At 28.9% G+C, this 17,080-nt stretch overlaps 1 protein-coding gene across 1 annotated transcript in view; it reads left to right on the top strand.

The window, feature by feature from the left end:
• Positions 1–4,916, top strand: part of LOC107450647 (uncharacterized) — a 41,566-nt gene extending 36,650 nt beyond the window's left edge. Inside the window, exon 2 of the mRNA XM_016066495.3 lies at positions 1,597–4,916. Coding sequence (XP_015921981.1) covers positions 1,597–2,053 — 457 coding nt within the window. The 3' untranslated portion in view covers positions 2,054–4,916. The remainder of the gene's footprint in view (positions 1–1,596) is intronic.
• The last annotated feature ends 12,164 nt before the right edge of the window (positions 4,917–17,080 follow it).

Here is a 17,080-nt window from a genome sequence, read left to right as displayed (position 1 = left end):
GGTTTAAGGTGTACCAGCAAATTCTTTATTTGAGATAAATCCTTCAGTAATAAATTTCATAGCTTTTTATATTATTAGAACTGCGTTCAATTTCGTGTTGGTGAGGTTATCATAAAAAGGTGGTCCCATCAAATCAATCATGAACCAGAAAGATTCTTTCCTTGTTATTTTACTTGCCAAAAGAATGTATAAAAACTTTTTTTTCTTCTTTTCCTTCAAAGGCTTCCCCTAAGGCATTAGCACCTAACATACAAAAGAACACACAGTAACACCAGAAAAACAAACATAAAAAAAAAAAAAAATTCCTAACACTAAGGTGCCCCTAAGGTATATTCGATCCGTTTCTTAGACGCCAGTTGTACATTTTTTTATGGTTTTATTCGCTTCATTTATAACACTTATTAATTTTATTTATATGTACAGTAACAGAGCACTGAACTTTTATTTATTTTCTCGTACAGAAGATGATCTTCCGATATACTTCTCTGGAGGTTCTTAGAAATCCTATTGACGTAAATTGACTTGTTTTTTCAAAAGAAACTAATCGATTTGTTTTTCATCCGTTGTTAGATTGAACAGTTATTTTTTTTTAATTAATGAGTCCTTTGTAAGTCATATTCACAGAAATCTGCATCTGACATCGTGAGAAAGTAATTTCGTTTCAACACTTCGTAGAATTTAAATATACTCCATAATCTATACACGCTTAAAAAAGCATTCTTTATTTGGAGTACTCTTATTCTTATGGAAAAACAATTTAAAACTAATGTATAACTTACGGAACTGTTTTTAAAACATTCGTAATGATTAATGATGATGAATGAATAATTGGATAGTTGAACTTTTTTTAGAGAGCCACCATCAAATTTTTTTTAAAAAAAAATATTAAATTATATTCGAATTTTACAAGCATTCTGGATACCGATAATTTTGCTGAAGACTCCTGGAAATGTTGACGCAATTTATTCGTTTTTATGAAAAGAAATGAATAAATTTGTTTGTCATTCATTGTTTTGTCAACTTTTAATTAATGATTCCTTTGTAAGTAATATTCAAGGAAATATGTTTTTGTTATTGTGAGAAAGCATTCTTCAGTTGAACCGCTCTTATAATTAGGCAAAAATGGTCTAAAACCATGCATAACTTTACCAAGCTGTTTTTGAAACATTTAACCACAATGATTAATGGCAATTACGAAGGAAAAACTAGATATCTGAAAAAAAATTTAAGATGCAAATTAAAGTAAGTAGACTCCAGTAAACATATCGGTATTAAAGTTTTTAATAAATTAATATAAAACTATGTTCACCTTTTACAAGCACTTTTGTTAACGATATGTTTACTGAATATCTCGAAAAGTCTATTGACGTGATTTGATTTGCTTTTTTTATTAAAAAGCACCCCTATTTGAAATAGTTAAATCTCACAACCATAGTCACCGATAGTGCATTAGATATCTGACGGGGAAAGTTCTTTAGTTAGACAGATTTTTATCACTTCTAAGTAAATAATAAAAAAAAAACTTAACCTGCCTTGAATTTTAAAAAATTTCTTTGAAAATGACTACAAAAGTTAATTCTATTCTTTTTTATTCAGGTGCTGGATCATGTGGTCTTCTGTTATTGCTTTAGTGGTTTTCCAAAGCATCCTTCATTCTGAATGTGCGCCAGCCTTCAAATTGAAGCACTATAATTTCTACAAATCCAAAGAAATGTCACCTCCTCGGATGGACAAGCGTCTGATAGGTGGAAGCTCGCCAATCCATTTTATTAGCCCTTTTGTTCCAATGCCAGAGCCTGTTGTGAATCCCTTTGCAAACTTTATTTCGGCTTCAGCTTCTGCTCCTCAGTCTACAATTTACAAACTGCCGCTGCGCTTGAAAGCAAACGGTAAACTTCACAGCATAATACATGGTTTTCCAAACAAACGCCACCAATTCATAGATCAGTTTGCACAAGCGGCATCAAACATAATACAGTTGCCATTGAAGTACATGTCAAATGCTAAACCTATAGGAATTTATTTTAAGGATCCATCAATGAACTTCTTGTGAGAACCAACTGTTATTTTAACGTCACTGTACGCTATCTCTGGTACTGAAGTTAACATATTGAATGAATTGTTGTCATCAAAAGAATTGTTGTATTTTGTTCGAAGTAATTATGGACTACACTCTAAAAAAGCTGGATCAGATGTCATTTTTACTGATGCCAATGAACTTAATGATAGACTTATGTACGTGGACTAATGCACGTGGTGTATGTGCTTTAAATTTTTCGGTATGTTAAACGGGATTTCAACTACAGATTTAAACGTTTTTTATGAAATGAAACAGAAAAACTCGTTTAATATTAAAACATGATTTATTTTTAATTATCTGTTACCACTGAAAGAACTGATTCATTTAAAAGCAACACGAGATTAATGGACCTAGAAAGACTTACTTTAAAATGCGTTTGGTGTATGTACGGTGGACTTGTCGGTATATTGTAAAAAATTTCGAACATGGTTTTTTCTGCTTGAAATGAAACAGTGATCCATCAACTCACAACTTCTTGTGAAAAAACTTGTGATTCTTAATTAAATAATTGAAGGGTTGAATAGGACTAATTTTTAACTATATATGATATGTATATATCTGTTAAATTTATTGAGTGGGGCTTAAAATATGTATTTACAGTTGTAGTAAATGTAGCAAATCTCCAGGAAATTCAAATCTGCATTTATTAATAATTCTGTAATTGAGTCAGCAAATAATTATATTAACATAACAATTATTAATTTATAATCGCTACACGGCAGTAAATTGTCATTATTCCACAAATTACCGCGTGCACAGTTTAACACTTTTAGTAATATATTAATAAATGAGAGAGATCTTTTTCAAATGTTAATGCATTTTCTAATTATTAATAAATACAAAAATTTTCTTAAATGCATTTGCATGGAATTGTCTTACCTGCAATAGTCATAATAATTGAACTGCAATAGCCATAATAATAATTTTATTGATGTGTAAATATCTAAAAAGTAAAATTAAGTGCGATTTTCCGTATGTTCTAATTCTATTCATGACAAAAAGTTAAAAGATTATTTTCAAATTAAAAGCCACGTGAGGTTGAATTAATGCCCTATTCCAGATTAGCGTGCAATTTCTAATAATTGAGGAGACAATTCTTTTTATGAAGACTCCAAATTTATTTATACCTTGTATGCAAGTGTATATTTTTTAATTCACGGAAATCAAAGTTTTGGAGATGTTGTGCAAAATTGCTCTTTCGAAATTAAAATACATTTAGTTAAGAAAATAATTATTTAGATCAAAATTGCGAATTTGTGTTTCAATTTTAAATTATTTTCAATTTTACGTGTTTGAGAGAGAAGTGATTTTGTTAAAAATCCTGCTTATATAGTTTTGTTATTTGATTATGTAAACTAATAATTCAATGTGTATATTTTTGAAGTTATTGAAAATACATTTATCTCTTATTATCAGATGTTAGAAAAAATATTGCTGGCAATATTTTTGTAATAGACTATTTATAATAGAATAAAAAATTCAAAATCTCTTAATTTTTCTAATAAAAGTATAAATGAGTATTGTAGGATAATTTTACCTTTGTTAATTAACTAAAAGTACACGACCCAACTAATGATCACTTTTTACATGTTCATATAAAATGTTGAGTATATTAAAATACTTCACACTAGAAACATCCACTAACATAGAAAATGTTAATAAATTTTTCATCTGAAATGTTGATTATTTTAAAAACTGCATCTCATTTAAATAAACTATACTCTGTTGCAAGTTTAGAAAAAAAACATGATCCCTATGGATAGAGAATGTTTGCATTTAAGTGTAAGCCAAATAGGCGCCAAGCTCCCATCGCTAACGTATATCAACACCGCCAACTCTAGAAACACCGTTGCAGAGCCTTCGTTTTGCTTGCTTTCTTAAGAAATGAGGAAGATGAAACTTACTGAATTATCAATTAACAAGTAATAGGAATTAATAAAAATGATATCTAAAAATAATAACAAATATGCGTTTTTCTATTCATATTTAAAGAAATTGATGAAAGAATAATAAGTATTGTTTCTTGCAAACTATTTTCTTTAGCAGTGAAACAAAAGTAATAATTCCTTATCTCGCATTTGATTTGTTAAGGGCTTGTCAACGTAAGACGAGCCATTTTTAGGGATCCAATCAAATCCAATGCTCTTACAACGTCATAGTTTTTTTTCTTTTCCAAGAGCGAATTTTCTCCTTATTCATCGAAATATGTAACCAAATCAAGGATTCCAGTAAGACTTCGAAACGAAAGATTATTTTTCTTAATAATTCTGTGATATATATCGTAAATGATAGCATGAATTAAATTTCTGTTCGACGTGTTTAACTTTAATTGTTTTGAAAGCAAATTTGTATAATTTGATATCAAAATAAAACGTAACTATATGCAGTCGTGGATGATTACTTTAATCCTACATCACAATGGTTTTTTTCCTAATTTGCAAAGGAGTATCCTACTACACATTATTTTACTTCCCATGTATGTCTCATAAAACAGCTGTTGTCAAAAGAAAAGAGAAGAATTATGTGAAAGAAATTTGACATTGCATGAAAATTTAAAGATTGATGTAACAAAAAAATCTTGTTTAACGCCAAGAAACTTTTAAGAGTAACTATTAGAGGTTTCAGTGATGTATTTGGAATTGTCATATTTCATTTTATATCTTTACTGAGACTTCAAATGTCCAAAATGTTTCTCATCAGAAAGTTTCAGACAATAAAAAACATTTATGTATGTAAAAAAGTCGATTTAAAATCCGTAAACTTGTGACTTATATGAAACTTGTCCATTTTGTGTAATGTGATTTATTTTTAATATTTAAATAAACTTTATTTATTATTTTTCGTTCCATTTTTTGAAAATATTAATTTTTCAGTGCAAAATAACTTATTTGACTTAAATAGTTGAACATTGAAATTTAATTACTGATTAAAATTACTTTAATAAAAAGAACGAAAAAAATTTAAAACATTTAGAATCTCGATGCAAAGAACATTTTATCTAAAACGTTAAATATTCAATCTAACTCATTTACAGAAATTTTAATGGAGTAATAAAGAAAATCTATAATTTGAGCTTCAACAATTATTTTTAAAAGAAGACGAAAAAGCAAAAAAAAAAAACGCAATTTTATGATTGTTGGGTTTACTTGAAAAAAGCTTTAGTTTTTGTGCAAGTCAAAAAAAATCTTTTAATTTAACTTGTTTTGATTTTATTCATTTTTACTGTTATTTATTAATTTGGTTTGGAAGATTATTAGTTTGGTACTAAAGTTAATCAATTGTATTTTTTAATTTTATCCTTTCACAATCGGGTTTGCAATAATTTAATTTGAACTCTGAATCATTAGATGTTATTTTCAGTTGATGAAAAAGTTTTTCTGATTGAAAAAAGGGTGCAAAAAAGGGTAAATTATTACTATAACGAACAGAAAAATTACTAAATAAATAGTTTAAATACCATAATTTTTATTCAATTACCAGAATTATGCTCTTTTTTTTTACCAGAAATGTCTTTACAGGTATGGTAATTTTGACAAAAAATTTTTCTCCGTGCGTGATATAAAATTGTTTAATTTATTTAATTTTAAATGCTCGGTTAAGCCATTAGAAATCATACATTTTTAAGTATTTAAACGTAAATACGAATTTCTTACACTTTGTGGGACGAGTAGTTATTGACATTGTCAAACCTCATCTATCTAAAGGTACCTCTCAAGATAAAATAGAGTTAACACGTTTTACATACTAGTGAAATTATGTTTAATAATCATAGCGATAGTTACGCCACAATACTCTCCCACTAGAATTTTATCATGCATTGAATTAGTTGCAGTATTTGTGAAAGACCGGGAGAGTTGTATTAAGTTCACCGGATTTTGAGATCTTGTGTTGAGAGCTATATTAAAATGAGAGAGTTTTGAACGTTTGTCTTGAGGGCTGTATTAAGTTCACGGTTGTGTTTTGTCTCACCTGTGTTGCTATTAGCAATGGAGTGTGTGCAGGATCACGTTGTGTGTAAATGATACTGAGAAGCAAAAGCGTGAGGAGGACAATGTCGCAGTCACAAATAGCAAATCAACTGTTCAATGTGGACCATCCGTATAAGAAAGCGTAACTGTCGAGGTAGGCGATTTCATATCACGTCCGCAGGTATCCAATCAGGGGCGAGCAGTTATCGACAATGTCAATCTTCATCTATCTAAAGGTACCTCAAGATAGAATCGAGTTAACACGTCTAATACACTAGTGAATATATGTTTAATAACAGTAGTGGTAGTTACGCCACAGACTTTAATTATTTAAGCAACCATACGTTTGAAACACGTAAAAAAATTTCAACAGCTTCTTCAAATTGAACAGTTGGTCGATCTGTCTCACTCTATCACCTGATCATCAAGCAAACCATTTGATTTGAAAACCATTTGATTCCATTTAGAACTCAGGGTTATTTAAAAATAGCCCGAGTTTTATTGTTCTTATAAGGAACTTCCTAATACTAGCCTTTCTCATATTAATCATTCGCTTCTTTAAAATCTTTCAGATCAATATTATGAATCATGTTTTTTCCTTGAAAAAGTGTCTATTCTGTGATTTGACCAGAATATGATTTATTTAAGGAAACGATAAAAAAGGAAGCAAAAAATTCGGGAAGGACATATGTGTTTTAGCAAAAGGATCAATAACCTTACCAGAACAAGAGAGAGAGAAAGACCACTACTTATAACCACTTTTGACAGTGAATTAAAGGTCAGATAGAGAAATGGTCATGCTCCAAGGTCCCTATGAATGCCTTATAAGAATCTTATTTTGTTTTTAAAATTCCGGGTTTAGTTTGATGCCCCTGATAAATGTATTTCGCACAAAATTCAAATGTTGTAAAATTCAAATGCAATAAAATACGAATATACTAATATAGGTAAAAAGTATTATATTGATGTAGGGTAAACCAACCAGTGAATGAACATTTTATATACAATTGATTAAAAATAAGAATTTGAAAGTTTTTCTTGAGATTGATTGGTAACAATAGCTTACTGCCAAACAATAGGAAGTCATCTAGCAATGTTTTGGATTACCTGGTCAAATAGACTTCTCTGGAAAAATTTTTGAATTTGTTATTGAAACACCTTGCTTCTTTGAAAAAATTATAAGGTGAGTGTTTGTATTTATATGCTTGAAGTGGAATTAATTGCATGTAATAGTTTTATTTTTCTCACTGTGAAAAAGAGAATTCAAAATATATTGAAGTTACGTTTTATTTTTTTTAAGCATCATAGCATAATCAAGTACTGAGATAAGGGGATGTTTATTCACTGGATCACCAAACGATGAAAAACCAGTGAAGGAACAAGTGTTCCTTTTCTGTTTTTTTTTCTAAGTTAATGAAAATAAGAGATGAACCTTAATTTTCTTGTACCTTTAGTGATGTTCCGTATTAAAAGTATGTTAAAAATACGAAAAACAATTCTAACCAGTGAGGGAACAGGCATGTTCCTTTACTGGGCATAGATTTCCCAGTGAATGAAGGATGTGTTAATATGTTGACACTTTAATTTTCAATTCATGATTACAAAAAAAAGTTAACATTTTCCAAGTATTTATATGTTATAATTTCAAGAATAGGCTTGTTTTTAAATATTTGTATGGCTTATAAATTCATAAAGAGCATTAAAAATAACCAAAATTAAGTGTTCCTTTACTAGGTATGGTCATTCACTGGTAAGAGCTGTTCCTTCACTTACTCTTCTTACTACTTGTATTTGAACCTCCAAAACTTTAAAACAATATTATGTAAGTTCTCCACAATTTTTTTTACATAATTTGCAATGAGTAACAAATATGTTGACACTGTCATTTAACTAAAATTACGAATTTTGAAATTAATATGATTTTTTAAAAGGCAAGCGAAGCTTAAGTGTTCCTTCACTGGTTAGTTTACCATATTTTCTGATTATTAAAACTGCACCAATACTTAGCAGTTTCAATGCCGATACTGTGGAAATAATCGTTTTACAGCACCTTGAAAGTCTTACATGCCTGAGAAAATTATTTGAAGGTGGTGGTAAATTTTGACTATCATTGGGTTGAACAATATAATCACGCCAAGTGATGCTAAATACAATTAATCTCTTTTCTGATGGAATGAACAATAAAAAAGTGTTATGCTTAATATAATAACGTAAAACCACCGTGAAGGGCAACAAATGACAATAAATAAAAAAATGAAATTTCTTTAGCTTTGCTAATTGTAGAGCTTAGTGGAAAAACCAGGTAAGTGACATACTCAGAGAGACTATAATCAGGGTAACGAGAAATAAAAATGGTCCCCGAACTATTATATTACAGATTTTCTTGGATGGCTAGATTATAATGATCTATCCTATTTATTTACCACTGCTTAGCTATAAAATAAAAATCATGCAAACATAGTAGAAGCTAATGTGGATTAGTCACGTTATAATTAATGTCAAAGCAAAAACAGTTCTGTTACAGTAAACATACTCATATTGATACAACCACTGCCTGTTATTTTCTCTGATTCATAAATATCCCTAAATATGTCACTTACCTGATTTTTCAGCTAATTTGCATGAGTATATGCCTCTCAGATTTGTGCACGATTTCGTAGTGTCGTTTAGTATAGATTAATTGATTTTTTTCATTTAACCAGTACGAGAAGAACGGTATACAGCTAGTATATTACATAGTATTATATTATTTTATATTATGTATAGCATATAGAAAACAATTTAACAATTTTGGCCGAGATCTTAGCAAGCAAAGTATTCCGTTGTAAAAATAAATATTTATTACATATTAACTTACAGGAGTTATGGTAACTCTATGTCATGTGCATAATTTTTGACATAGAATGGAAGTTACTATTAATTTTTAAAGAATTGGTTTTGAAATAAATTAATTTTCAATTTAAACTCAAAATATCAAACAGTACTTTTCTATGTATAAATAATGTATAAATAATTTTGTACAAAATTTAATATGATTGATCTTGAATTTAAAAGCAAATTGACATTAAAAAACGAATTTGCATTTTTATAAAAGTACAGAATAATCAGTTAAGATTTCCGTCGTAAAAAAATTACAAGATTTATACGAACACATAGAGACACCGAGCAAATCACTAAAATTGCAAGTTTCTGAGCAATTTAAAGGAAAAGAAAATCAAAACAATAAATAGAATGCAAAATTCAAAGCGATGAGAAATTAGCAAAATTAGTTATCAGCGAAAAAAATAGCACCTTTTGAAGTTCTGTAGGCTGATATAGAACAAATTCTTTGTTGCTTAAATACCAATATTTTATTACGTTACGTTTTTTTTTCCAGTTAAGAGACACAAAACTTCGCCAAAGTACAGCAAATTGTTGATATGCAGATTAAGAAGCTGTTCTCTACTGTTGTTCTTCACGTTTAATTTATGAACTTAGTTTTGTAACTTAAATAACAATTTTTTATGCTTATTTTAATTTACAGTTAAGGAGAAAAAAAATTCTCTCAGAAAGAAATTTTACATAAAAGTAATAAAAAACAGATGCTTGATAACAATAGCATGAAAAATAAAACGTAATTGTTAAAATCTGTTTCCAGTTTATGTTTCTAAATGTTGAGTTTGTAAAAGATTCCCATATAACATTCGTATAATAAAAATTATAAAATCATTTAAAAATGTTATAAGTTTTTAAAATATTGCTTTAATTTTTTTTCACTTATTTTAACTACAAAGTCGTTAACTTCCTTCAAAATCTTACTTGATTCAGTGAAAAAAGTTGTGTAGAAAAGTTTTCCTAAACTCAATGGTTAGCTTTAAATTTTGATTTTCAATAATAACAGGAAGAATTTTCTTAAAGATAAAGCTTATCGACTATGTCAAGTTTTCAAAAATTGATTAAAAGATGGAAGTAAAATGCTATTGTTTTCGAACGAGAATTCCATTACTATTGATAATTACATCTAAAAATATAATGAAATAACGAATTTATGTGTGTGTCTGTATGAGAGATTGTGGGTAAACCGTCGGCTCTAAATGAGTACAATTGTAAATAAATTGCGCAGTCCAATATTCACTTTTTTAATTATATTTTTAATACAGAGACATTTAAGCAATAGAATTTTCTCATTGGCTTAGTGAAAGCCGTTGTTTTAAATTAAATTATATACAATACAATTCAGTTATGTCAAATATTTTTAAGATAACATTAGTGATATTTGCTAGCTTGTAGCTCTAATAAAAAATTTTGTTGATTGCGCGTTCTTAGTTATTTTTTATTCGTTGTAACAGGCTTTCTGAATTATCACGTGTTTATTTTGTTTATAGTTACGCTTTTAAAGCGTGTAATTATAAAACTAAATAATTTAAAACCAACGGTAATATAAAAAAATAAAAAATAAGTTTAGTACTGAAAAACAAAATTAATGGAGAAATGGGACTTATTCGTAGCGAATGAAAGTAAGAAGAACCCAATAGTATTATTAACGCCTATTATCATAATTCTGGTAATCGCTAAGTGAAGTAAAATAATAAGTTATATACTTAATGGCAATATTAATAAAGAAATTTTACCATTCCGCCTAAGAGAGAGTAAAAAATCAACATACTAATATGGAAGTCAATGATGCTTAATTAATTTTGGTAATAGGTAGTAAATTAAATAAAAATTAACTATGAACTAAAAAGCGAAATTAATGGAGAAAATGTTATTATTTGTAACGGAGAACCGTAAAAGTCGCCATACTATTATTGACACCAATGATGCTTAATCGTGGTAATAGGCACACAGGCATCTTGGTGCAGTTTTAGTAGGTACCAAATATATAGGTACAAAGTATTTTATAAGTAGACTTGGTTCTGATTACAACTGCACCTATACTGTATATTTTTATGATACATTTTTACAGCCCCTCGAAGATATAAGTAGAGAAGAATGGTAGCTTGATGGTGGTTAATTTTAAATATCATGAGTTGCCACGAGCAACAGCATTCTGCCAGATGATACTGAATACAGTGAATCTTTATTTCGATAGGATGAACTACTAAATACGTGTTTCACTTAATCTAATACCTTAAAGCCACCACGAAAGGCAACAAATAAGAAATAAATAGAAAAAATATTGGAATAAGTTTAGTTTTATTATTTGTGTCTAAATTTCATTTACCGTTTCGTGCACGATTTTGTAGAGTTTTTCAGTACTGATTTATTGGTATTTATTTTTCACCCCGTACGAAGAATGGGTATTTATTTAATTCAATAATAAAGATCATTTCCGTATAGTATTCGCATAAAAAAGAATATTAGATTAATTAAAAGAATTAAAAAAATTTAGATTATTTTGTTTAGTTTTGCAGTTTTTAAAACTTTTTTCCTAAAAATAATATCCCTCCTCCAAATGACTTTGAATTTAAGGCAATACACAAAGTTTTGTAGATCATTTTTTATCATATCAATATTTAGCTTTTCATTTACACAACTAAATTAAATAGAATAAGTGTTCTGAAGTGATTATTTCAAGCTTGTTAGACGGATAAACATCGTATTCAATTTTTTTCTAATTGATTCTAAGAAACTGGTAAAAAGTTATTGACCTGAAAAAATTCAGTCATCAAATATTGCTTAAAGTCCGTATAAGCAAAGCAAATTATTATTTGTATAATCTAAAGTAATTGGTGAAAATGTAATTCAATAAATAATACAGTTTAATGCATTTATAAGAAAACCAATGCATGTATATCCTTGTAATACAATGTAGCTTACATTCAATTTATTCTAATCTTTACTTAATATTCATTACTTACATCAATTCCCAATACAATGGAGCTTTTGTGCGAAACATTGAAGAATTTGACCCTTTCTACTTAAAAAGATCGTAGTTAAAGCATGTTCTACATAGTTAAGTAATATTACCTGCACCCCGAACAGCCAAGGAGCGGCCAAACAAGAATGGTCAGTCTTTATACATGGGTGCGGAAATATTTTTGAAAGCCTCTTATACGAACGTAATAATTCATACTCAGTGTCAACTGTTTTGAAAGTGATTAGATTCATCAAAAAAGTTATTCTGGTATCTTCAGAAAGTCAACGAAACGGGCGTGGATGGGTTGAACAAAACTCGCTTCAATCGTTCGTAATGTCTGATGCTGGATTTGATGACAAACTTAATAAACTTCAGGCACAGAGAAAGTTATAAATGAACATTTCCATTTTGCTATGACAGAGTCCACAGTTATTAGTTCATATTAATCAAACGTTTATTTAAGAGACAGTCTGCTAAATGAATGTCATTTTTAATCTGATGAGATGTCTGGGTTTGTCTTTACTACCTAATTATGAGTTATTAAGTGATGGTTGTTGATTTTTTTGCTTCAATTTTTTCCGAGATTGCTTCTGAAAGATTAGGTATAGGTTATTGTACCGTTTCATGAAGTCTAAAAAGTAAATAATAGGCACTATATTTAAAAATTGCAAGCTAAGTGAGGAAATGTGATACAGGAATTTTAAAAAAATGACAAACGGAATTATAATGGATATAATTTAGTTGCGGTTTTTGTTTGATAATAGGATTTGAAAACACCTTAATAATACATCGAATAAAAAAAGTAGATTGATTATTATTATTAATCTAATTAAATTTAAATATTTTTTAATATTGAAATAAACTATTATTGCATTTATTTATGTAAAATCCGTTGGATAAGACTTACTTTAGTGTTTTTTCGAACAGTATACATTTTACAAATCAGTAAAAGGCAAAAAAGCAATAAAGATATCTCTTTGAATATATTTCTACACAAACTGTGCTATTTTAGTGAGGTTTTGACACTTTCTTTTCAAAAAGAAAAAAAAGTTTTCAATATATTTAAAAGAAAGTTTTGTCCCTACATTTTTTCACACTGTAAATTTTAGAAAAAGATGAAAGGAATGTCTCTAAGACTAATAAAAATATCTCTATCAACATACTTCTAACTCCATATATATTTAAGACAATTAGGAGGAATATAATTAGGACAATCAGAAAGAAAGTTTTGTTTTCCTCAAATCATTTTTAGAATGGTAAAACTCACGTCACCAAAAAATATTTATTTTCATCAACCAGCATGTTGAATACATATATACAGCTTCGTTTATATTTAGAAAAATAAAACATAAAGTAATAAAAATAAAATACTTTTTAAAATGTTAAAGACGATTGACTTATTTCTTACTTTTAAATAGTCTTTGTTTTAGTTCGACCACAGAAAAACCATTATCTAACAATAATAAAACTGCATATTTGTAAAAAAAAAAAATTAAATAAACGACAACATCTTAAATTATAATCCTTCAAGCACTTGCGCCCCGGGCCGCAACACTGAATTTGAAAAATCTGGTTGGCCACATGTGTGCTAGACAATTTAAGTAAAGGAAGTCAAAAGCACGCAGAAAATAGCAGGTAATTTTAACGTAATTGAACGTATTTTTTTATTATTATTATTTTGCTAAAAACACCACAATTCTTACAACATTTATAACGAGTCCAAAGCTTGTAAAAAAATTGTAAGCAAATTTTCTTGGGGGAAGATTTAAAAAAAAAAAAAAAAAAAAAATCATGGTAGTACTTCCATGTGGTTTTGCTTTAGTTTCAAGAATATTTGCAATTCTGTCTTATGTCCAATAACAGAAACAATATTGCTCCTTATGGCAAATATATTGCTCTTATTTATATTCTCGTTGAAACAAAATATTGGTCAAACCTAACATGCATCCTAACCAAAAGTTGTATTTTTAAGCGCAACTACGCTAATCTATTCCTTTACTTTAATGGATTTTTGTTTATTTTTCATTTTTATGTATTTAATTATTTTTTATTTCCACCCATTGGTACAGAGATAAACATGAACTGTTTACGTCTGTAGCCCCAAGTCTCCACAGATCCTCACACCATTCAACCTAATATTTGAACTAGCTTTATAAGGGCAAGGTATGTTGTATGTTAAATGTATAAATGCATAACATGTATAATGTATGTTAAATGCATACAAGATATTGTTTAATAAACTCTCCGGCATGAAAGAGTCTTTCACGTTTTGTTATCTTTTAGCTATCAGGTGACAAACTGGCATACTATCGTCAGACTATTAATTTATTGTGAATTAAGTTTCACTTTTGATTCTTTCACACAGTGTCCCGCAGTGGACTGATCGTTAAGACACGGTTTCCAGCAGTTCACCGAAGCGGACATCACTGGTTGCGGTCAGTGTGCGGGTGTGTGACCACTTGGATCAGTTTGCGTAGGGTCCTCGTTAAACTGTTCTACCGTAAAGTACTCGACTTCGCTAGCAGATCATCGGGCTACCGAAGCGGGGGTGCCATCCCCTCTGCAGAGGATCAAAATTGTGATGGCATGTCTTCGGATCATCCTCAGGGATGCTTCCCAGACCGTCGCCAATAGCCCATTGTGCAGCTCTAGTGCGACGTAAATGAACTACTACTACAACCTTTACACCGTTGCTTAAAAAATATTTATCTAATTCAATATTTTTCGAACTGCATTTAGAGTAATAAAGTATTTTGATAATGCACTCTTTCATACCGCCACATTCTCATTCCTAATTAGGCATACTGCCACATTCTTAAGCTCCCTCTTTCTAGAAAATAATCGCACTTTTTTGCTTGTTTCGTTACTTATACGGCACCCCATTATATACGCATTCAAAAACAAGACATTTCTTAAGCGAACAGCTTCTGGGAGAAGCATAATAACTTGTTATTTCTATCGGTCATTATAAAAATGTAAATAGAATAATTCGTCAATTTTATTTATTAGTATCAACCGCGAATTTTTGCTACTCCAATTATCTCCCGAAATTGTAGTCTTCCTGCAGAGTTAAAAAAATATTTTAAAAAATTCTTGAAATGTTTTTAAAACTTTTGAAATCTCTTATACTGAATAAGTTTATTCAGAGGAGCACCACACATTGATGACCCCAATTCTAAACATCACGCAAAAATAACATCAAGCATATTATAACTTGAAAAGATATTATGAAAAAATTTACTTCTCTAATAAATTAGTCTCATAATAAAAAAAAGACAAAAAAGTTTTTTCGTGGAAATAATAATAACTATTAGGAGAGAAATTAAAAACTAAATTATTAGTCTAATATTCGAATTTTTTCTCTCAAGCTTAAAAAATTGAAACTAGTTTATCATAAAATTTTTTAGCTTTTATTTGAATAACCATTTAAAGCTAGCTTTGTGGGTTAAAATGTACTTATCACTAAAAAATTTTACCATTCTCTGATTTTGGGATTTTACATATTTTAAGATTTAATGATAAGATTCCTAGTTTACGAACCATCAATGTCAATTATAAAAATTAAAACATAACAGATTTTATTATTTCATTTAGCGTATAAAATTATAAATAATTATAAGCAATTCATTGGTATGAATGTTAATTGCTTTACCAATCAGAAACTCTGACCAACATCTTACATATAGTCGTATCCTTATTGCTAAAGCTCATCATTTAGCAATAAAATACAGCATAATTAATCCCCAAATCATCGCTGATTCACTTAAAACCCACGTAATTAGCCTATTTAAGAGACCTATATTTTTTATAACTTATAAATGAGGCTTTATTTCTATCATTTCATTCCCCACTTATTTCTAAAAAAAAAACACGATAAATAAGCCAAAAACATCAACGAACCATCAATTGGAACAGAAAAGCTCGTTAAAACGTCTAGGAATCTATATTTTTTTCCGGTTTTTGTCGTCTAGATGATCTAATGCCCATCAACGCAGACATTTTTTTATTAGCATCTTAAAAGTTTAGTGCGTCTTTAAACTACACTTAAAAGAGACTATACACAGAGCATCAAACGCTTGGCTAAGTTACGGATACGAAATATCATTATGTTTTATTCGTAATTTCCGAAAAGATTATTAAGTGCGTTAGGGCAACACTAACTAAATCAATCAACTAGTAATCTCTTTAAACATAAAAAAGTTTTATACTTCACTAGATGTATAGATATAGATGATTATTGAATATTAACTAACTATTATTATTATGTAAAACCGATTGTTTTTGAAGTTATACTTCTTATGCGACTTCCAACAAGGTTGCGTTAAACGTTTAATGCTACATTTTTATTGGCCGGGAAATCACGTGGTAGGATCCAGTTTTCCCTGATTCATTACCATATTGTTTTGGTTCTCATTAGCATAAAAATAATAAAAGTCATAAAAGTGTTGTTTTTCTATGAATTTTTTTTAGTTTGTTTTGATACATATATAATTCGCGATCGCAACGAACTATAGGGGGCGTTGTTGTATGAGACGCTTACCTGCGATTTCTATATGAACCGTCATTCAGTTACTCTGGAGACGTCGTTAATGTAGCGTGTAGCATTGCAACGTTCCTTCTTTAATGTGGCTTATTAAATTTAAAAAAGAAAAATGCTTGATCTTCTTTCTTGTACAACCGAAAACAAAATGGTATCTCTTTTTATTAGAGAAGGAATAAGGGTCTCGATTTGAGTTAAATCTACGATTTGAATTAGTTTCGTTTCTGATATTCTTATAAGAGTTAAAACCTAATGCCCGAGAAATAGTATTACTAAATTTAATGATATAACATGAAAGGCCCATTTAAACTTTACATTCTATAGTTTTAAGAATCATATTAGTTCAAAAATTAAAATGAACAAAAAGTATACATAAGCCTCATAATTTTATGAAATTTAATTTTGTAAACAACGTTTTTTGACAACAATTTTTATCAAAAAATTTCAAGTTTCAATAAAAATCATTATTTAGAAACTAAGAAACGTAAAATAAAGAATGCTGACGAAACAAAAACAAAAAAAAAAAACAATTCTTTTTTGTCGCCATTTTTAGTGCTACGAATATTCGTCTTTGGGATTTGCCAAAAACAAAACAAGATGCAATTTTATTTTTTCAGGAGGGAAATATTTTACCGAAAAAACGAAAATGTACC

Source organism: Parasteatoda tepidariorum, chromosome 7 (genome assembly GCF_043381705.1).
Source record: "Parasteatoda tepidariorum isolate YZ-2023 chromosome 7, CAS_Ptep_4.0, whole genome shotgun sequence".
Taxonomy (NCBI): domain Eukaryota; kingdom Metazoa; phylum Arthropoda; class Arachnida; order Araneae; family Theridiidae; genus Parasteatoda; species Parasteatoda tepidariorum.
This window is presented reverse-complemented; position numbering and strand designations above follow the sequence as displayed.